General features: G+C 37.0%; 1 protein-coding gene and 1 pseudogene across 2 annotated transcripts in view; both read right to left on the bottom strand.

Moving 5' to 3' along the window:
* The window catches only part of RNF13 (ring finger protein 13), a 164406-nt gene that overhangs the window by 132138 nt on the left and 8861 nt on the right, over nt 1-23407 (bottom strand). For both annotated transcript variants that reach the window (XM_077765892.1, XM_077765891.1), the window contains exon 2: nt 1793-1922. In XM_077765892.1, the coding sequence (XP_077622018.1) occupies nt 1793-1906 (114 nt within the window). In that variant the 5' untranslated portion in view covers nt 1907-1922. The remainder of the gene's footprint in view (nt 1-1792; nt 1923-23407) is intronic.
* On the bottom strand, nt 6046-6920 carry LOC144233067 (mitochondrial carrier homolog 2-like; annotated as a pseudogene).

Raw genomic sequence — 23407 nt, 5'->3', positions numbered from 1 at the left:
AATGATCATGATAATGAAGATAAAAAAGATAAAACATTTATTGTGTGTTAGATACTGTTCTAAGTAGTTTACCTTATCTAATCATCACTACAACATACCGAAATAAAGAAACAGAAGCACTTGCAGTGCTGGTTAAGTTCCCAGAGGAGTCTACTGAAGCTCCTAAAGGAGCTTCACACAGCTAAACCATAAATAACAATCCACTTCAGGTAAGAAGGAAAGAAGGAAGTTAAAGGAGTGGCAGATATTACAAACAAGAAAGGAAGGGAAGGGAAGAATATCAAAGAAATCAAAGGAGAAAAGGTAGACATGGAGAACTTCATTCCCTAATCAGTCCATAAATCCTCTACTTCATTTTAAAAGTCATCCCAAGAATATTCCAAGGACGCTGGGGACTAAGTTAGAGGAAATTTGCATATCAATGAACCCCTAGTCCTTCAAGGTTCCACTTCTACTCCATCTAGACTATTCCAGAAAAAAATATAATCAACCAGTTCCTTACTAAAGAGGGTAACAGAGAGAAATCTCATAGGGTTTTGAGTCGCTGCTTCAAAAGTGAGGATATAGAAAGAAGTCGGGCTCTCCCAAATTCCACAATGATCCTCAACACTTCCACAAGTACCACAGTATACAGAAACATGGCTGAGCACCACCTCAAGCTTTGGTCAGCAACAATTCTGGCCCTTCTGTTTCTAGAGTGACCTGATGTCATTCAGCAAATCCCCTGCACCCAGAAATTTAAAATAATAAGGTTTAGCATAGCACCTAGAGTATAGATGTATATACACACATACATACATATACACACAGGATATGTGAAGTATTCTGGCTTCACAGAAATGAGAAACACGAAATATATACACTTCCCAGTGCAGAGGACAATAAGACAACCTAGAAAGAAATACTAAGGTTTTTGAAGATCAATCTTCTTTTCTAAAAACTTTTCTATCTGCCATCAAAGATAAGATCATTGTGCTTCCCTTCCCAATAGCAATAGTCTGAGGTTGAAATTTCCTATGAGCATCTTATATAATTTTTAAAAATATCAAGGGGCGACTGGGTGACTCAGTCAGTTAAGTGTCCAACTTTAACTCAGGTCGTGATCTCACGGTTTGTAAGTTCGAGACCCATGTAGGGCTCTGTGCTGACAGCTCAGAGCATGGAGTCTGCTTTAGACTGTGTGTCCATCTCTCTCTCTCTCTCTCTCCCTGCACCTCCCTCATTCACGTTCTGTCTCTGTCTCAAAATTAAGTAAACGTTAAAAAAATTATTTTTAATATCGTTATCATGGGCACCTGCGTGGCTCTGCATCTGACTCTTGATTTTGGCTCAGATCATGATCTTGCAGCTCATGAGTTTGAGCCCTACGTTGGGCTCTGCACTCACAGTGCACTACCTGCTTGGGATTCTCTCGCTCTTGCTCTCAAAAATAAACATTTAATTAAAAAATATATTGATATATATGTATATATCAAAATCATTAGAGCTATGCTAGTTATCAAGAAAAACAGTAAGATTCTACACAAATACACAGCATGTAGATTCATGTGTGCAAGAGCACTCTTGAAAATGCACACATACTTTCAAGAGTAACATTTATCAAGTACTAATTGTATGTGAGATCTTATGTTAGATATTAAGCAATAAAAAGATGAGTAAGGCCCTCCACTTTCAAGTAACAAGTATGTGTATGTGCCTGTATGTTCACAGGTAAACATCTTGCCATTTAGGACTTTTAAAAGCTCTTCTTTAAGGGAAATTTTTAGACATGAATAAATCTTAGTGTACTTACTGCTAAAATGTCTGCTTCTACAGGTAGTAGGTTTAAGAATGCAAAGAGCTGGACAGTCAAAATGGTATAGACTTGTGTGGCCGACAGCATGAGCATCCCGATGGAGAGCAGCATCTTGCTGTAAAATCACCTGGAAGATAAGCAAATAAGTAATGATGAGCTCTGGGGCTTTATCTCTGAAAACAAGTCACCTAAAATGTTAGTTCCTGATGTCCAAAAAAATCTCTTAATTACAAACACGTGTTAACATTAAAATTAAGCCTATTTCCAAAGCATAAGAAATGACACAGATTTGGACACTTACGTACACACCCAAAGTTAGTCAATAACTACGTAACTCATGGTGACTAAGTTCTGTGTTTTAACCACAAAACAAATACCCTCCCATGGTTCTCAGTGTGTAGTACAGCTTGTCTACTAACTCAGTTATGAAGGGAACTAGATTTCTATCAATATAATGACTAAAAAACACAAAGAATACCTTTGCTTTACAATTTTTACAATTTATTTTTTTAATGTCTATTTGAGAAAGCATGTGGGCATGCGCGCACACATGTGCAGGGGAGGGACAGAGAAAGAGGGAGAGAGAGAGAATCCTAAGCAGGCTCCTCGCTGTCAGCACAAAGCCCGACATGGGGCCCAAACCCAGGAACCATGAGATCATGACTGGAGCCAAAATCAAGAGTCAGACACTCAACCAACTAAGTCACCCAGGCACCTCTACAATTTTAAAGAATTTTTATAATTCTTTAAATATAACTAATAATTTCACATGTAAACTTACTTTCTATTCTTGCATATTGCACCCACTTTAGAGAATATAAAAGAAAAACCAGCCATATATTATGTATATGCTTTGCCCTTTCCCTCCTAACAACATATACACATTTTTCTCTCTCTACCTCCTAATGGCAATAGTACAGCTACCTTTTCCAAGTTCACCCAATTTTCTACAGGAGTCTTTAGCTATCTTATAGCAAAAAGGTACCATTAAAGGACAAACAATAACCAAGTAATATGATTAAAATTTTCTTGGTAGGCCTCAACCAACAGTATAACATTTTTTTTAAGGTGAGAACAAAGTTTGCAAAGACAGGGCCTTTATTTTTATTTGAGAGACAGAGACAGAGGCAGAGAGAGAGGCAGAGGGAGAGAGCGAGAATCTTACACAGGCTCCACACTCAGCACAGAGCCCCAAGAGGATTCAATCCCATGACCCTGAGATCATAACCAGAGCCGAAATCAAGAATCAGATGGTCAACTGACTAAGCCACTCAGGCACCCCAGAGACAAGGGCCTCTATAATGAATTATTTCATTAAATGCCACTAACTCAAGTAATACTAATTTTGATGATGATTACTGTTGATAAGGCTCTGTATCAACAGTGTGACCCCTTGACACACACTGAAAGAGAAATGTCTCTAAATAATTTCTGAACTACCTTCTTACAAAGCCATTAAGATCAGGGAAGAACTGAAGTTGAAAACATGTCAAATGTATAGATCTGTTCCACAGAGACAGAGAGTGGATTCATGGTTGCCTGGAGGCTGCAGGTAGGAGCCAAGGAAGCCTGGTGGGCTGCTAGAAATGGGGAACGACTGCCCAGGGGCTTGGGGGTTTTTTAGGGGTGAAGAAAATGTTCTAAAATTAGATTGTGGTGACTGTTACACAACTCCATAAATATACTAAAAACCATTGTGCTGTTCACTTTAAATGGATAAATCTTATGGTGTGTTAATATACGTCAATAAAGCTTTTCTAAAAATATATACATTTGGGGGTCCGAGGGTGGTTCAGTCAAGAGCATCAACTTTTGATTTTGACTTAGCTCATGATCCCAGGTTCATGGGATCGAGCCCTAGTCGGGCTCTGTGCTGAGTGTGGAGCCTGCTTGGTATTCTCTCTCTCTCTCCCTATGCTCCTTTCCCCTGCTTGTGTGTTCTCTCTCTTTAAAAAAAAAAAAAAAAAAATTGGGGGGGCGCCTTGGTGGCTCAGTCGGTTGAGCGCCAGCCTTCGGCTCAGGTCATGATCTCACAGTTTGTGGGTTCGAGCCCCACATTGGCCTCTGTGCTGACAACTAGCTCAGAGCCTGGAGCCTGTTTCAGATTCTGTATCTCCCCCTCTCTGACCCTCCCCTGCTCATGCTGTCTCTCTCTCACTCTCTCAGAAATAAATAAAACATTAAAAAAATTTTTTAAGAAGGTAAATGGAAACATGCAAAAAAGATTTTAACAAAAAAATTATTTAAAAAAGTATAGACTTGTTGATACTAGTTTAGTTTCTTAGATAAAATACATTTTATAATATACCTCTGTGCAGAATAGAGTTAACATAGCAAGTCTGAGGCTGCCATCCTTAGAAAGACCTGCTTGCAGAATTGGCCCTTTAAGGGAATCTAGGAACTTAAGATTTCAGGAGGGTTCCCCTCATTCCCTGGTAAGAACGGCTCATTGTGTCTGAACTCTGCAAATAATGTGGTTATGTTGAAAACACATTTTGTTTCTGAGAATCTGAAATTTTGAACATGCTAGATAGAGGGTACCTACAGGAACAGTCCCCAGTATAAACCCTGAGCACTGAATCACTGAACAACGCCCAGTATAACCCTGGGCACTGAGCTTCCCTGGTAGACATTTCACATATGTTGTCATAACGCAGTGCTGAGGAATTGAGTACATCCTGTGTGACTCCATTGAGACAGGACTCTTAAAAGCTTACATCTGGTTTTCTCTGGACTTTGCCCCATGAAAAAATCTTTAAACATTTGGAAACTAAACAACACAACTCTAAATAATCCATGGACTAAAGAAAAAGTCTCAACAAAAATGTAAAAAATGCATTGAATTGAAAATGAAAATATACTAAAGTTTGTGAGACACAGCTGAAGTAGTGCTGAGAGGAAATTTATAGCATTGAATGCATACATTAGTAAAACAGGAAAGGGCTCATTTTGATAATCTAGGCTTCCATCTCAAGAACCTTGAAAAAGAATAAAATATACTGTAAAGAAGCAAAAAGAAATAAAGATAAAAATAGAATCAATGAAATTAAAAACAGAAAATAGTATGATAGTATAATAACCACAATAACTATTACTGATCACTAAGTGCCAGGCATTTCTCCAAGCATGTCATAGAGTTAAACTCATCTACTCCTAAAAACTCCCTCTTCATAGGTGGGGAAACTTAGGTACAGGTAACTAACTAACCCAAGGGCAACCAATGATTAATGGCAGAGCCGGGATTCACACCCCAGGCAGTTTGCTTCTACTCTAAATCTACTCCCTAAAGGCCAACTGAAAATAATACCCATATTCAAGGTTGATGTTCAAAAGGTTAACCCTATATGCTTAACACAGATGCTCAAGGGCTTCAAACCAATGCTCAAGGCACAATAGCCACTGGATTGTTTCCTTCTTTTAGTCTGGATATGAGGCAGCAGAGAGAGGGGAGGGGGTAACATATTTATTTCTGTATTTAACAATAGGCAGAGGATTGGGTACACTTCTTTTTGCTTTTATTGCATTTTTAAATATAACACATTCTGGAGTTTTTCTAATCTCTATTGATTGTAGAAAATGTACAAAAAATTTAAATCACTCATAATCACCAATTTAAGGAATAACTAGCATCCATATTTTGAAGTATAACCTTCCATTTTTTTAGTTATATGTACATTCAAATATACACTTAGCAAAATTTGGGACATATTATATGTACATGTTGTTTTGTTAACTGTAATCTTTTCACTTCATATATTGTGAATATTTTCCTAATTTATTAACTATACTTGAAAAAATTAAAATTTTTTAAACCCTGTACAGTAGCATCACCTGGAGAACTGTGCAGGTAGTAGTCCAGGAAACCCTCTGGGGCTTCCACACTTTTCAAACATTTTTTCCCCCAAGATTAAATGATTCTTTTTTTTCTTTTTTAATGTTTTATTTATTTCTAGGAGAGAGAGAGAGACAGCGTGAGCAGGGCAGGGTCAGAGAGAGAGAGGGAGTCACAGACTCTGAAACAGGCTCCAGGCTCTGAACTGGCTGTCAGCACAGAGCCTGACGCGGGGCTCGAACCCACGAACCGCAAGATCATGACCTAAGCGAAAGTCGGACGCTTAACCGACTAAGCCACCCAGGCGCCCCTAAATGATTTTTTAAAAAGCACACCACACTGTATAGAAATCAACATTCTCTTCCGTAATTCTTTGCATCTGGGACTATAGAAATGTCACTGTCCCTGCCCCACATCTTCAAATTAACATTCTCAGGTCATAACATTAAGTCTTCCCAAAGGGGGCCATCTGAAAAAATAGGCTATTTCCTCGACTCATATTTCTGTCACATGCACCAGCAATCTATCCAAGAAGTATATACTGGGGAGTAGGGAGGCGACCCACCAGCAAGCCCACAGTTGTTGACAGCCACAAGATTAAAGACAAGCACAAAGGGATAGGTCAATATACTGGCAAAAAATCCTGGGACACTTGGGAACAACTCTTCATTTTACTCATGGTGGAAACTGCACTATCCAGGGCATAGGTATTAATGAGGTAACCCAATGAGTTACAGAGCCGCAAATAAATGATGTCATCTAGAAGACAAGGAATAAGACCAGGAAAAGTCCTAGGATGCCCTCTTTGCAAGAGATGGTTACTATGGAGTCACAAAGTCCATAGTACTTGGATTCTCTGCCAATGAATTGTTCCATACATCTCAGACTAATCATGTGGAAGGGGTGATGAGGGTAGCAGCAGAATGACCCAACATCTCTCAAGTTGTCTCCTTGATAACTTGGATTGAAGGAAGGTGTGACTTCTTTCTGCACATTTCCAGGGCCTAAATACTCAACCTTGTCACATTCTTAGTAATGCTATATACTTTTCCATGGACCACAGTTCCAAGGACTCCTTGAAGAGTCTTGGAGGTAAGCCTGTAAACAACCTACACTCCCCATGGATACTCACAATGTGCTGAGCGTAACAAAACAGACCAGGAAGCTGACTTATTTGCCAACCAAAAATATTTCATCCTACTGTTGGAGGAAAAGGCTCATATCCCATATGAGTGGCTAGGACAGGATGGTGAGGCCAGAGCTCAGGAGCACCTGACTGGTCTCATCTACCATCATGGCACCTGCAGACGGACTTCAAACTTTTTTTTAAAGCTGTATTTCATACACTGGGTTTCTACACATGACTTTGTATATACAAAACGAAAACTACTGGTTTAAAACAATATATAATGACCATATGACATTCCATGTAAATGCACTATAATGGATTTATTTAATGGAATGTGTTATAATGGATTTAATAGAATCTTTGTTAGAATTTTTTTGACCATTATAAACTCTGCCATAGGGGAGCCTGGGTGGCTCAGTTGGTTAAGCATCCAACTTCAGCTCAGGTCATGATCTCATAGTTCGTGGGTTCGAGCCCCATGTCAGGCTCTGTGCTGACATCTCAGAGCCTGGAGCTTACTTCAGATTCTGTGTCTGCCTCTCCCCTGCTCACACTCTGTCTTTGTCTCACTTTCAAAAATAAATAAAGATTTAAAAAAAATTTTTTTAATAAATAAAATAAACTCTGCCATAAATATTCTTGTAGTTAAACCTCATAGGCACACTCTTATTTTTTTTTTCCAGATTAAGGCCACAGAGGTGAGGAGTAGTAGTATAACTGTGGCAAGAAATAGGAGATCTAGTATTTGACAGACCTTGGTTTCTGCTGCCACAGTGACACATACTAACAGTGTGATTTTGAGACAAAATGACTAAGTTGCTTCATCTGTAAAAAGAGATTATTTAGGACTTGAAAGGACAACTCTGTAGAATAAATACAAAAATGCATATAAGGACTTAACAGCAGTGAAATACAGGAGGAAATGAGTTTGGGTGTTGCTGCCAGTAGACAAAACACGGAATACCAAAGGAGAACTACAGTTAGTGGAGGTGAGTACAATTTGCAATTTTTTTTTTTATTAATGTTTGTGAAATATCATGGTGGACATGTAAACAGAAAGTAATGAATAGAAGTCAGGAGCTCTACCCAAGGCCTAGAGAGATGTAGGAATCATCAACAAATATGTGATAACTAACGTGATTTTAATGCAAAAGTGAAAATCAAGAAAAGAGGGCTAAAGAAAACTCTAAAGAATATATAAATTTAAGGGTCGAGAGAAAGGGAAAATAAAGATTGATTTCACAAAAGTCAAGAAACAAAAGAATTTTGAAATGAATGTGGGGGGAAGGAATGCAATCCATAGAAGTAAATGTTGAAGTGGCAGTCTAAAACTTTCAGAGTCTGTCTAACTAAACAATTTTATTTCCCAGTAGTCCAATAGGTACCCTTGTTCTGATCAACTCACAATTTTGAAGAATGCACCCTGCTGTCATTAGCTCTATATCTTGTGATATATGCATCATCTATGTCATCCATGTGTAAGCCAGAAATTAAAAGACAATCCTCTACCTTCAAAGGAAAACTTAGGAGAAAACAATGAATACTATGATATTATATGCAAATTTTTATGTATAAATATATGAAGTTTCTGTAAAAAAGATCCAAGGTTATTAACACACATTTTCAAAAAAAAAAATCACACACACATACACAAAATAATCACAAAAATCTTCAAAAAGTCTTCTAGAGACAGAGGTTAATAAGTTTAAATCCTTCAATACTTTCTTAGAGCACTTAAACTACTAGGTTAAGATACAGATTGTCAAACTGTATTACTAGACAACATTACTTATGTAAAAATGACTTCCTAACTGATAAAAAGCATGACATGTGGAAAGACTGCAATTATAAAAGCTTGTCACAAAAATAAAAACATTCCCAGGACGCATGGGTGGCTCGGTCGGTTAAGTCTGACTTCAGCTCAGGTCATGATCTCACGGTTGGTGGGTTTGAGCCCTGCTTCAGGCTCTGTGCTGACAGCTCAGATCCTGGAGCCTGCTTTGAATTCTGTGTCTCCTTCTCTCTGCCTCTCCCCTGCTCATACTCTGTCTCTCTCTCAAAAATAAACATTAAAAAATAATAATAAAACTTTAAAAATAAAAACAGTCCCTGAGGGATCATCTTTCTTGAAATCAAGTATGACCTTGAAGAAACCTGGAAACTACTCATAGACTGTTACGAAAAGTGTTTCCCTTCTACAGAAGACTCTCCTATGCTGCTCTCATCCATACCCACATACGCTTGTCTGTCACAATTCAGTATATTCTTTGTTGAGCATAAAAGCTTTACCTGAATGAATGTAAGGCTTCTCAGTGAAGATCTATCTTATGTTAATATCCATGTTCCAAGTCTGTATCCTTCCACAAAGCTAGTGGAACCTGGTATCAGGTTATGCCCATTTATTGAGAGTGTTAATGTCAACCAAAACTCCTGATCCATCATGCAGAGTGGCTGTTGTACCTTTCTTCCTCATTACAATTCTTACCAGTCTCTTCTCTTTGAATTTATTCAACTACTACAGTCTCTATAACAGAATTCATTAAGTATTGTTTGTTGTGACTCTTATCTCTCTCAAATAGTACACATTCTACTGAGGACATTCTTTTTTCAAAATTTTATTGAAATTCTAGTCAGTTAACATACAGGATAATATTAGTTTCAGGAGAATTTAGTGATTCATCACTTATATATAACACTCAGTGCTCATCATAACAAGTGCTCTCCTTAATACCCATCACCTATCTAGCCCATCCCCCACCTCCTCCCTCCATCAATCCTCAATTGCTCTCTATCTTTAAGGATTTCTTATGGTTTGTTACCCTCTCTTTTCCCCCACTCCCATATGTTCATCTGTTTTGTTTCTTAAATTCTATATATGAGTGAAATCATATGGTATTTGTCTTTCTGTGACTTTTTTCGCCTAGTATAATACACTCTAGCTCCATCTACATTGCTGCATATGGCAAGACTCATTTCTTTTTGATGGTTGAGTAATATTCCAGTGTGTGAGTGTGTGTGTGTGTGTACACACATACATACACACATCTTCTTTATCCGTTCATCTCAGTCGATGGACATTTGGGTTCTCTCCACAGTTAGGCTATTGTTCATAATGCTGCTATAAACATTAGGGTGCATGTACCCCCTTTGAATCTGTATTTTTATATGCTTTAGGTAAATACCCAGTTCTATTTTGAACTTTCTGAGGAACCTCCATACTGTTCTCCAGAGTAGCTGCACCAGTTTGCATTTGCACCAACAGCTGCAAGAGTCGTTCCCCTTTCTCCACGGACGACACTTCTTTAGAATGTTTTTGAAAAACCATACAGAAAAGCCTTCTAATAAAATTGAAGCCACCAACTCAGACCACTAGGTCTGCCAGAGGGACAAAGTTTATTTTAGAAAGCACCTTTAGCCTTAGTGATTAACTAAAGCCTTTCTTTGCATATCTAAAGATCATGCACTGTTTACTAGTAAGACACAGAACCAAACCCTGTTGCACAACCTCCCCCAAGCCCCCACCCGAATACACAACCTCTGAGCACTGCAATGATAACAGCTGTAGCTGACACCACTAAGTCTCCACACAATTAAGAAGTGTTACAGACCACTATGTTCCTCTTTTACTGATTAACTGCCCTAATGTTCCTTTAAAAATCTTTGGGCCAGGCACAAACCTTGGAGTTTGTTTTTGGACAAGAATCCACTCTCTCCCCAGGTGGCAGTCCTCCTGAATAAAGCTCATATTCTTTTCCTTTTTTTTTTTTTGCCAAGTATTTATTTAAATTCAACTAATTAACATACAGTGCAACATTAGTTTCAGGTATAAAATTTAATGATTCATCACTTATATACAATACTTGGTGTTCATCATAATCATATTACTTTCCAATCAAAAATAATCTTGAGTATTGGCCTTTTTTTTTTTAATTTCTAGGAGAGAGAGAGAGAGACAGCATGAGCAGGGAAGGGTCAGAGAGAGAGGGAGTCAAAGACTGAAACAGGCTCCAGGCTCTGAGCTGGCAGTCAGTACAGAGCCCGACGCGGGCTCAAACCCAAGAACCCCGAGATCATGACCTAAGCGAAAGTCGGATGCTTAACCGACTAAGCCACCCAGGCGCCCCTTGAGTATTGGCCTTTTAAGCAATGAGCAGCTGAACTTGGGTTTTTTAGTAAAAAAAAATCTTGCTAGTTACAAATATCTACCTCTTTACCTCCATCCAGCCTTCTCTATCTTTCCTCTTTTTCTGTCTCACTCTCTCTCCATAATTACTACCAAAAATAGAATAGGACTCTATACTCATTCTAAGTATTCCTAAAATCAGAAGAAGTCTACATTTCTTCAAAGAAAGTATTTAGTAGAGAAAATGCAAAAAATCCTTGAGAACTACCAAGCAGGTTTCTTAGAGGTATAGCCATCACCATGATCTCTGATCATATCCAACTGTGCCTACTACTCGACAGAACTTCACCCATTAACAGACATTTTATCTGAAATTAGCTTCCTGACTGTCTAAAGAGTTTTCCAACTGGCAAATTCTCATTCTACTTTCTGTTCAGTCTATATCGCCTAAAATGTATTCTTGTCAAAACTGTTTTAACCCAATTCTAACAAGCCTTCAGGGCTAACTTCAAGCTTACAGGAAATACATAGAACAGAAAAAAAAAAATTAGCTACCAGACAAGGTAGGTGTGTTACTTGAGAGCACCGCAACAATTTCTGTAAAATTAAATGGAATAAACAGCACAGTGTAGTGGGATGAAATGGGAAAACAGCATGAAATACGAAACATTAAATCCAAAAGCAGAACACAAGTTTCAAGCAAACCAAGGATAAAAATACAGTTAAGGAACAAGAGAGACAATGTCAATGTGGTCTAGATATTGGATACACTTTAAGTAACTGTTCATTTTGTTAGGTATGATGGCAGTATTGTGGTCATATGAGAAAGTCCTTATTTTTGGAGATGCATAGTGAAATACTTAGGAATGAAATGTCATGAGACCTGTAATTTACTTTAAAATATGCCAAAGAAATTAAACCAGAAGACTAAGAAATGTTAAATCTAGGTGAAGATTATATTGAGATTCATTATACTATTTCTCTACTGTTTATTATACAAATTATCAAACACAGAAAAGTTTTTATCAATGTGCCGAATAAATCATTTTAACTCTTCAGGGATCTTCTTAGAAGGCCGTCAGCCTCATTTTTTAATTTTGCTATAATATACAGGAAATTGTTTAAAATGGTAAATTTTGTTCAGTGTAAAGTTCAGTGACAGTAACTACATTTATACTGTTGTAATAATTATACTGTTGTATAACCAACATCACCATTCATCTCCAGAACTTTTTCATCTTCCCAAACTGAAACTCTGTACCCTTTAAACATGAATTTCCCATCCCAAACTCCTATCCTCAGCAACTATGATTCTGCCTCTATAAATCTGACTAGTCTATGTACCTAATATAAGTAAAATCACATTTTTGTCTGGCTTATTTCACTTTAGCATAATGTCTTCAAGATTTATCCATGTTGTAGCATGTGTCAGCATTTCCTTCTTTTTAAAGGCTAAATAATATTCCATTATATGTATACGCCATATTTGTTTATCCATTCATCTGCTGATGGACACTTTGGTTGTTCCCATCTCTTAGCTACTGTGAATAAAGCTGCTATGAACTGGGTATACAAATAACTGAGTCCCTGCTTTCACTCCTTGGGGGTATATGCCCAGAAGTAGAATTACTGAGTCATTATAATAATTCTGTTTAAGTTCTTGAGGAACTGCTGTATCATCTTCCATAGCAGCTGCACCGTTTTTACATTCCTACCATCAATGCACACGGTTCCAATTTCTTTTCATCCTCACCAACACTTACTATTTTGTCTGTTTGATAATAATCCTCCTACTGGGTGTAAAGTGGTACCTCATTGTGGTTTTGATTTGCATTTCCCTAATGATTAGTGATGTTGAACATCTTTTCATATGCTTATTAATCATTTGTGTGTCTCCATGGAAGGAATAATTATTTAAGTCCTTTGCCACTTTTAATCTGGGTGTGGTTGTTGTTATTGAGTTATAAAAGTTCTTTATATAGTCTGTATATAGTTCCCTTATCAGATATATGGTTGAAAAACGTTGTCTCTCATTCCATGGGTTTTCTTTTCACTCTGCGCAGTGTCCTTTAGTGCACAAGTCCAACTCACCTATTTTTTCTTTTGTTGCCTGTGCTTTTAATGTTATATTCAAGATATCATTGCCAAATCCAATGTCATGAAGTTTCTCCCCTATGTTTTCATCTAAGAGTTTTATGCATTAGCTCTACATTTAGGTTTTTGATCATTTTGAGTTACTTTTTGCATATAAGATGGGTCCAACTGCATTCTTTGGCAGGAGGATATACAGTTTTCCCAATACTATTTGTTGAAAGGACCGTCCCCTTCCTCCACTCAATGGTCTTGGCACTATTGTCAAAAATCATTTAACTATACATGTAAGGATTTATTTCTAGGTTCTCCATCACATTCCAAACATATTCTATATGCCAGAATCATGCGGTTTTGATCACCGACCTCCAACTTTGTATTTTGGTCAATATTGACTAGTTGAGTTCCCTTGAGATTCCATATGAATTTTAGGACAAATTTTTTTCTATTTCAGTAAGAGAAAAAATGTCATTGGGATTTTAGTAGGGATTGCACTAAATCCACAGATTGCTTTGAGTAGTACTGACATCTTAATAATACTAAGTCTGTCAATCCATGAACATGGGATGTCTATCCATCTATTTGTGTCTGATTTCTCTCAGCAATGTTTTGTAGTTTTCAATGTATAAGTCTTTTGCAATCTTTGTAAGTTTATTCCTCAATATTTTATTCTTTCTGATGCTACTGTAAATGGAATGGTTTCATTAATTTCCTTTTATGATAGTTCGCTGATTTTTGCATATTGATTATATATCTTGCAACTTTGCTAAATTTGTCTGTTAGTTCTAATAGGGTTTTTTTGTGGAATCTTTATGGTTTTATACATGTAAAATCATGTTATCTGTAAACAGAGATAATCTGACTTCTTCCTTTTAAATTTGGATACCTTTTATTTCTGTTTCTTGCCTGATTGCTCTGGCTAGGACTTCCAGCACTCTAGTAAGGAATAGAAGCGGTGAAAGCAGGCATCCTGGTCTTGTTCCTAATCTTAAAGGAAGAGCTTTCAATATCAGTCTTTTACCACTGTGTATGATATTAAGTGTGGAATTTTTATATATGACCTTTACTATGCTGAAGTAATTGCCCTCTTACTTATTCAGTGCTTTTTATCAAGAATTTTATCAAATGCTTTTTTCTACATTAAGATGGTCATGTATTTTTTTCTTTATGCTATTAGTGTGTTGTGCTACTGACTACTTTTTCATATGCTAAACCATCTCTTAATTCTAGGAATGCACTTGGTCATGGTGCTGTTGAATTTGGTTTGCTGGTGCTTTGTTGAGGATTTTTCCATCAATACTCATAAGAAATACTGGTCTGTAGTTTTCTTATATTATCTGTATCTGGCTTTCAGATCAGAATAATTCTGGTCTTCTATTATGAGCTAGGAAGTATTCCCTCCTCTTCAACTTTTTGGAAAAGTTTAAGGACTGGTATAATTCTTTTTTAAGATATTTGGTAGATTTCATCAGTGAAGCTATCTGATCCTGAGCTTTTCTTGCCTGAGAGGTATTTGATTATTGATTCAACCTCCTTACTAGTCATAAAATCTATGCAGATATTCTATTTTTTTTCATGACCTAGTCTTGGCAGGTTGTTCCACTGCAACTAAGTTATCCAACTTCTTGTTCTACAATTATTCACAGTACTATTCCTAATTCTTTTTATTTCTGTAAAATTGGTAGTAATATGTCTCTCTTTCAGATCTGATTTTAGTTAAGCCTTCTTTTTATTTTCCTGAAGTTAGGTAAAGGTTTATTAACTCTGTTAATCTTTTCAAAGAACCAACTCTTGATTTGTTTATTTTCTCTTGGCCTTGTTTTTGAGAACTTGAGCACCCTGGCTGGCACACATAATTATCTGTACAGCTGAAAAGCACAGATGCCAGTTACTCATCTAATGCTGGTCTGGTATTTGTGTAATTTAAAACTTCCCCAAGCATCACAGTACATCCTAAGCTCACTTTAAATCTGTAACAATACCATACAACTCATCTACATAAAATTACATTCTAAAACTTGGTTTTACAAATGGGAATGAATTTAATGAATGTTTAAGACCAACATTACTTTCAGGAAATTCCTTTCCAAACAATCTTTAATTCTGAAGATAATTCACATCCTGACATCAACTAGTTCAGTGTCAAATAACACTCATGAAACAGCTAATCATCTCCAAAGGAAAGCCCTTGAGTAAGCTCACATTCTACTTGTTCCCAAGCAACATTCCTGAGCATCACTAGCATTCCAAAAATGGACCAAAACACTCCACTGCTAAAATAACGGTAATCTTTTTCTAGTTTGCCAAGATATTTAATGGATAGTAATTTCATTTGCTTTTCTCCATAAATGTATCTTATACTACAATATGCATCAAAAGAATATATGCTATGGCAAGCACTAACAGAAAGTACATATGAACAGCTAGTTAATGACTTTGGCGTAAAATTTCGAATAGCCAAATCACATTTCATAAAATAGGTTTTTAATAAATGTGCTAATGGTCATGTATGTATATTGAATACATGTAGTACTATAAAGTTTCCTCCAAAACAGTGTTTTCAATTCATACAAAAACTGATGATATCAATAACTTCACAGTGTTCCTTAAAAAGCATCATGACTTCCAAGAGTTTTAACAACTGGGAACTAAGGTATACTATAGTTAAATTCCCATACAGCATAGTTTTTTGTGTGTGTGGTTTTTTTTTAAAGAAATGGCTGTGAGATTGTCATGAGCAAAAGTGTTAGAATAGAAAAAATAAGGCTTAGCTTTTTAAGCAAAAATAAGATACCTAATAGTTCTTTGCAAGGAAACTGAAGGTTGCCCAGCTAATTTGTCTAATGTGAGGCTATCCAAAATGAACAAGCCTCATCTAAGATTTTTAACTATTGCTATCAACCAAAACAAAAATTTTTAGATTCCATGACAAGCCTTTACAATTTTACTTTTCCAAAAAAAAGAAACAAAATGAACAATTTTTAATTTCAAAAGGTTAGCAAATAGCAACACATCAATTCTTTCCAAACTCAGGTCCTCACACAAACTATTCCCAATGTTTTGTATGTAGACCCATTGACTTTTTTCCCAATAGAAACAATACTTTTTTAATTTCTTTATATTTATCTGTATGTTTTAAAACTTTTCTAAAGTCTATTTATATAATGTATACCAAACAAAAGCCTGGAAGAAAATCACAGAAATCTTAACAGAAATCCATTCTACTTGTTCAAGTTGTCTAACTGTGCATTACTTTTATACAAAACCAAATTTTTTTAATGAGCAAGCAATAAGGTCTTATAATTCACAAATCTATTCACAATTTAAAGATGAAATAATTTCTTCTGCAGTGAAATGTGCAATCAAAAAAGTGTTTTTTTTAAAAAAAAAAAAAAAGGCAGATTGTGAGCTGAGAGTTAAGAAATCCAGCCGTCACTTTGTCTGTAAACACTGCATAATACTCAAAAGGGTCCATCCCACACTACAGTTCTTATATTTATTACTGCCATAAACGTCAAATGTAGCAGCTACTTGGGCTCTGAGGAATGTGCATCAGTTGGCAATAAGTCACTATGAACCACAGATGATAGCTTCATTAGCTGGGATGCCACGGATTACTAGCACCCCACTTCCACTGACAAGGAGCTCAGCACTGTGCCCACACCCAAAGGCATGACCAAACCGATTCCAGGACTTCAATTTTTAGGTCTATCTCCTGGAATCACTCCAGGGATTAATTCTGTATTAGCAGAAGTTCAATTAGTAGACAGAAACTATAAAGTAAATTAAACACAGAATGTTTAACAGAAGTAATTAGTAAACTAAGATGTAGTAAGGAATGGCAAGGAGCAAGAGAGGAGGATTCTACACTTTAAATATATACAGTTTATAGTATGTCAATTATAAGTCAATAAAGCAGTTTTTAATTTTTTTAAAGAAAAGTATTAAACTATGATTTTAGTTTTCCTGAATTTTTTCTTCTGTATTTTGGGCACATGGCTGAGGCAGACCATCACCAGATGTCATCAACCACATGTACTGCTGACAGACCATGCAGCAAGAACAGGAAAAGGAAAACACAGGTCACAGGAACTAGGAAGGAAAAAATCCTTTCTTCAGTAAGTTCCCTCTAGCACCCTGTCCCCTACAGGACCCAATCAAGCTTAACATCATGCACTTTGTAAAGGAGAACTGCTTAGAGTCCAGTCCTTTATCACGGAGCAGGTACGGATGGGTGAGTTTGGAGTAAAAGGTAAATTGATAACTAACATGGTTATCTTTCTGTTCATGACAGTATTTAAAAGAGACAGTGCTTCTCTCACTTAACAATAGGAAGAAAAGGAAAATGAATATATGGCCATTAGCCTGTTATAAAGGCATAGGAATCTGAAAGAGTACTCAGTGTCTCATTGAAGTATCATTTATTTTAAAAAGCCACACAAATTTCATATTCTATTCTAGGCTATTATCCTTGTAAGTTTTAAATAAAAGTGTTTTTAATTACACAATTATGTTTATTATTATGTTTATTATGTTATTAAGTTTCTAGAAGCTGCCCATATTCCTTGGCTGGTAGGCCCCTTTGTCCACCTCCAAAGCCAGCAACGGCAGATGATACTTTTCACATCACATTATTCTAAACTACTCTTCTGCTTCTTTTTTCTAAAAACTCTGCCTGGAGAATCCAGGATAATCTTCCTCCCCCAAAGTTCTTAACCATATCTGTGAAGTTCCTTTTATCACATAAGGTAACATATTCACAGGTTCCAGGTATTAGGATGTGAACATCTTTGGGATCATTGTTCTGTCTACCAGAGTAATTATCCCATTCCTCATCAACTTGTCAACTTATTCAGATCAGTATAGAATTATACTGATTTTACTCAGCGGGTTATAATCTGTCATAGTAATTATTTTGATGCCTAATTATTCCTGACTTGTCTTTTTTTTTATGTTTATTCATCTTTGAGAGAGAGAACGAGCAAGGGAGGGGCAGAGAGACAAGGATCTGAAGTAGGCTCAGAGCTGACATCAGCAAGCCTGATGTGGGGCTAGAACTCACGATCATGAGATTGTGCCCTGAGCTAAAGTCGGGTGCTCAACTGACTGAGCCACCCAGGTGCCTCAGGCTTGTGTCTTTTTGATACGTCTCCATCATTCTTGAACCCCTCTTTGTTTTCTGGCAAGATTTTCCAGCCTTATCTTGTAGTTTTCCTGCCTCAGCCCTAAAACCGAGCCATTTCTCCAAGGAGAATATCCTTGTTTGTAGGAATTATATATTAAAGAATTTGGTGGGTATACAGCATGGGGTCAACAACTTACTCTCAAATGACTGAGGGGGAGAAGAGGAAGTCTCTATTGTTACAACTTTTCTGGAACCTTGTGATTACTTCAAAATAAAAAATGATACATTATGGGGCACCTGGGTGGCTTAGTCGGTTAAGCGTCCGACTTTCGCTTAGGTCATGATCTCACGGTTCGTGGGTTCGAGCCCCGCGTCGGGCTCTGTGCTGACTGTCAGCTCAGAGCCTGGAGCCTGTTTCAGTCTGTGACTCTCTCTTTCTCTGACCCTCCCCTGCTCACGCTGTCTCTCTCTCTCTCCTAGAAATAAAAAATATTTTTAAAAAATGATACATTATTTTAATCATGTCTTCCAAGATTCAAAATAAATTATTTGAGGTTTGCCTAAATATTAGGGCAGATGACTGAAAATTAGCAGCTATAAAAATTACTGTGGTTTCTTTCAGAACCTGACCAAATGAATCTAGCTTTGGAAGCGTAATTGCAAAGATTTGTAAGCAGAGTTGTAATATAGGGATCAAAGTTCTAATCCTGGTTCCATTGTTTACTGACTTAAGTTAATGCCTATGTAATTAGCCTCTACTCTTCAGAAATTGCTCATTACATTACTATCTTTAAAAAAAAATGTGAGACTTCTTTTTTAATGCTAAAAATGACACTCAGTGGAAGGTATAAAGAAAATATTGATTACACATAATGGTAACATTCCCAAATAACATTAGTGTTTATCCTCACATGTTGTATCTGGTTCTCACCGTCGGTCTATTGTACCCTTGCTCTCCAAACCTCACTTTCAGCTCCTCTTCCTCACTGCCACCCAGCTAACCCATGACCCCCAGCTCACCCAACATATAAGGCACAAAGGCAATAGCCTTATGATATACTTCTTAACTAGCTGCCAGAATTTCTTAAAATCTTATCCCTTCTATACCATTCACTTCACTCACAACGGTCCTGCTTCTCTGATCCAACCAGGAGTGACAGCCTTTTTTCCATGCATATTTTACTTCATTTATATCATATTGTATTATCATTTGTACACTATTTAACTGAAAGTTGTATCTAACATTTCCCGTTTGTGTTAAAACTCTTCATGTTAATAGCTGTTTAATATTCCATTATTTGGCTCATTTATTACCATCTAACCATTCCCTAACTGCTCAATATTAAAATGAATCCAACTACTGCAATTACAAATAATTAAACGATAAACAAATACTTTTACATATTTCTGATTATTTTCTTAGGGTAAATTCTGAGATGTGGAATCACTACACAAAAGAAACATTTAAAACTTTATACATATTGTCTATTGCCTTCTAGAAGTAACGTTCCTATTTACACTTCCAAATAAGTGTGCATTTCACTGCACCAATTATCCTTTCCTCATCTTAGTTGAGGTTTGGTAAAGTTATATGATAAAAATAGCTAATGTTTATTGAATGCTTACTACATTTTTGGCTAAATACTTAATATGCATTTTTTTTTAAATCTTCACAATACTGTTAACAGACAGAGGTTGATTCTACTATCGTTACATAAATAAATAGAGACTGAGATCGTTATTTAGCACATAAAGTGCTTATAACAGTCCTAACATACAGCCAGCACTTTGTAAATATTCACCCTTATTTTTTTAAATAATTTATTGTCAAGCTGGTTTCCATATAATACCCAGTGCTCATCCCAACAAGTGCCCTCTTCCGTGCCCATCATCCCCCTTCCCCCTCTCCCCCATCAACCCTCAGTTTGTTCTCAGTATTCAATAGTCTCTCATGGCCTGCCTCCTCCCTCTCCCCAACTATTTTCTCCCCTTCTTCTCCCCCATGGTCCTCTGTTAAGTTCCTCCTGTTCCACTTATAAGTGAAAACAGATGGTCCTTCTCTGCCTGACTCATTTCGCTTATCATAACACCCTGAAGTTCCATCCACATTGCTACAAATGGCCAGATTTCATTCTTTCTCATTGCCATGTAGTATTCCATTGTATAGATAAACCACATCTTCTTGATCCATTCATCAGTTGATGGACACTTAGGCTCTTTCCATGATTTGGCTATTGTTGAGAGTGCTGCTATGAACATTGGGGTACATGTGCCCCTATGCATAAGCACTCCCGTATCCCTTGGGTGAATTCCTAGCAATGCTATTGATGGGTCATAGGGGAGTTCTGTAATTTTTTGAGGAACCTCCACACTATTTTCCATAGGGGCTGCACCAGTTTACATTCCCACCAACAGTGTAAGAAGGTGCCCGTTTCTCCACATCCTCGCCAGCATCTAGAGTCTCCTGATTTGTTCATTTTAGCCACTCTGACCAGCGTGAGGTGGTATCTCAGTGTGGTTTTGATTTGTATTTCCCTAAAGATGAGGGACGCTAAGTATTGTTTCATGTGTCTGTTGACCATCTGGATGTCCTCTTTGGAGAAGTGTCTGTTGGTATCTTCTGCCTATTTCTTTACTGGATTATTTGTTTTACGGGTGTGGAGTTTGGTGAGTTCTTATAGATTTTGGATACTAGCTCTTTATCTGATATGTCATTTGCAACTATCTTTTCCCATTCCATCAGTTGCCTATTAGTTTTATTGACTGTTTCCTTTGCTGTGCAGAAGCTTTCTATCTTGATGAAGTCTCAATAGTTCATTTTTGCTTTTGATTCTCTTGCCTTTGGGGATGTGTCAAGTAAGAAATTGCTGCGGTTGAGGTCAAGGAGGTTGTTTCCTGCTCTCTCCTCTAGGGTTTTGATGGTTTCCTGTCTCACATTCAGGTCCTTTACCCATTTTGAGTTTGTTTTTGTGTATGGTGTAAGAAAGTGGTCTAGTTTCATTCTTCTACATGTTGCTGTCCAGTTCTCCCAGCACCATCTGTTAAAGAGGCTGTCTTTTTTAAGAAACTTGCCCAATGACACTTCTCAAACAGTAGAGATAATATTCAAATACACATCTGTCTCATGAAATCCTAGCCTTTCCAGACTGATTACTGTATAAATTTACATTTAATTACTTACGAGGTTGAATTTGTACATATAAAATTTTAAAACTAAATATTTGAAAGCTTGCAAGAAAAACTAAAAGGTAAACTGATATGTTAATGACAATCTATATACTCAAATCACCCTCCATTTCAATCTTATTTTTATTACTCATGGATCTCTAAGCCAGAGTCAATGATAAATATAGTTTATCCCTAAGGCTTTCTCTGTAGCAGAATTACGTCCCCTCCAAAAGTTTAAAGAAAATAAAATGTTCTATCTTCTATTATAATGGCCAAGTATATATAATATGATGCCAGAAATTCAGTAGTAGAATCAGAAAATCATCAACACTATGCTGGAAGCACACTCCAAACTTCATATTTAGGATAATCTTACATCATGAAAATAAAAAGTCTTTAGTGTTCCACTTTCCAATTTCTTATTTATCTATATGATCCCACCCATATAGGTAAAAAAGTAAAGGAATATTAAAAGCAAAAAATTTTACAAAAATCCGTCCTGTCTCTACACAGCAGCAGTGAATAATCAAAAAATGAAATTAAGAAACAATTCCATTTATAAAAGGTATCCGAAAGAATTAAAATAGCCAGGAGTATATTTCATCAAGGAGGTGAAAGACTTGTACACTAAAAACCATAAAACATTGCTGAACAAAATCAAAGGCCTAAATAATGCAAAGATAACCCATGAAAACTTAATATTGTTAAGATGGCAATACTATAAAAAAAAATCAACAGATTCAGGGCAGCCTGGGTGGCTTGGTCAGTTAAGTATCCAACTCTTGGGTTCAGCTCAGGTCAAGATCTCATAGTTTGTGACATCGAGTCCCACGTCCAGCTCTGCACTGACAGCGTGTAGCTTGTTTGGGATTCTCTCCCTCCCTCTCACTCTGCCCCTCCTCCACCTGCACGCTCTCCCTCTAAAAATAAATAAATAAACTTATTTATTTGATAATTGAATCCACAGATTCAATACATTCCCTGTCAAAATTCCAATAGCCTTTCATGCAGAAATGGAAGTCAATCCTCCAATTCATACAGAATTGCAAGAAGTCCCAAACAATCAAAATAGTTTTGGAAAAAAAAGAAAGCCATGGGAACAGTGTAGAATGGACCTAAGGACAGAGGAATGGAATTAAGATCCAGAAACAAACCCATACATATGCCCAATTGATTTCTGACAAAGGTGCCATGACCATTCAAAAGGAAAACAATAGTCCCTTCAACAAGTAATACTGGATAACAGGATAGTCACATACAAAACAATGAAGTTGTACACCAAACTCATAATATGTGAAAATTAACTCAGAATGGTTCAATAACCTAAATATGAGATAAAATGATAAAGTTGTAAGAAAACATAAGAGCAAGTCTTCATGACCTCGGATTCAACAATGGAATCTTAGCTAGGACATCGAAAGCAAGAGCAAGAAAAATAAATTGGGCTTCATCAAAATTAAAAACTTATATGCATCAAAGGACATTATCAGGAAGTGAAAACCCATAGAATGGAGAAAATATTTTAAATTATATCTTTTAGGGGTCTAGAATCCAGGATATATAAAAACATTTACAGGGGCGCCTGGGTGGCTTAGTCGGTTGAGTGTCCGACTTTCGCTTAGGTCATGATCTCGCGGTTGGTGGGTTCGAGCCCCGCGTCAGGCTCTGTGCTGACTGCCAGGTCAGAGCCTGGAGCCTGTTTCAGTCTGTGACTCCCTCTCTCTCTGACCCTCCCCTGCTCATGCTGTCTCTCTCTCTCCTAGAAATAAATAAAAATATTTAAAAAAAAAAAAAAACATTTACAAATCAGTAATAAAAAGACAAACAACCCAATTAAAATATGGGCAAAGAACCTGAATGGACACTTCTCCAAAGAAGATATATACAAAGGGCCAACAAGCACATGAAAAGATGCTCAATGTCATTCACCATTAGGGAAATGCAAATCAAAACCATAGCAAGGGGCGCCTGGGTAGTTCAGTCAGTTAAGCATCTGACTTTGGCTCAGGTTTTTGAGTTCAAATTCCATCTCAGGCTCTGTACTCATGGCTCAGAGCCTGGAGTCCGCTTCAAATTCTGTGTCTCCCTTCTCTATTTGCCCCCCTCCCACCCCCCCTGGGCTCTCACTCTCTCTCAAAAACAAG

The sequence above is a fragment of the Crocuta crocuta genome, unplaced genomic scaffold (assembly GCF_008692635.1).
Source record: "Crocuta crocuta isolate KB4526 unplaced genomic scaffold, BGI_CrCroc_1.0 scaffold54, whole genome shotgun sequence".
Lineage (NCBI taxonomy): Eukaryota > Metazoa > Chordata > Mammalia > Carnivora > Hyaenidae > Crocuta > Crocuta crocuta.
Note: the sequence above shows the minus strand (reverse complement) of the source record. Positions and strands in the feature narration are given on the sequence as shown.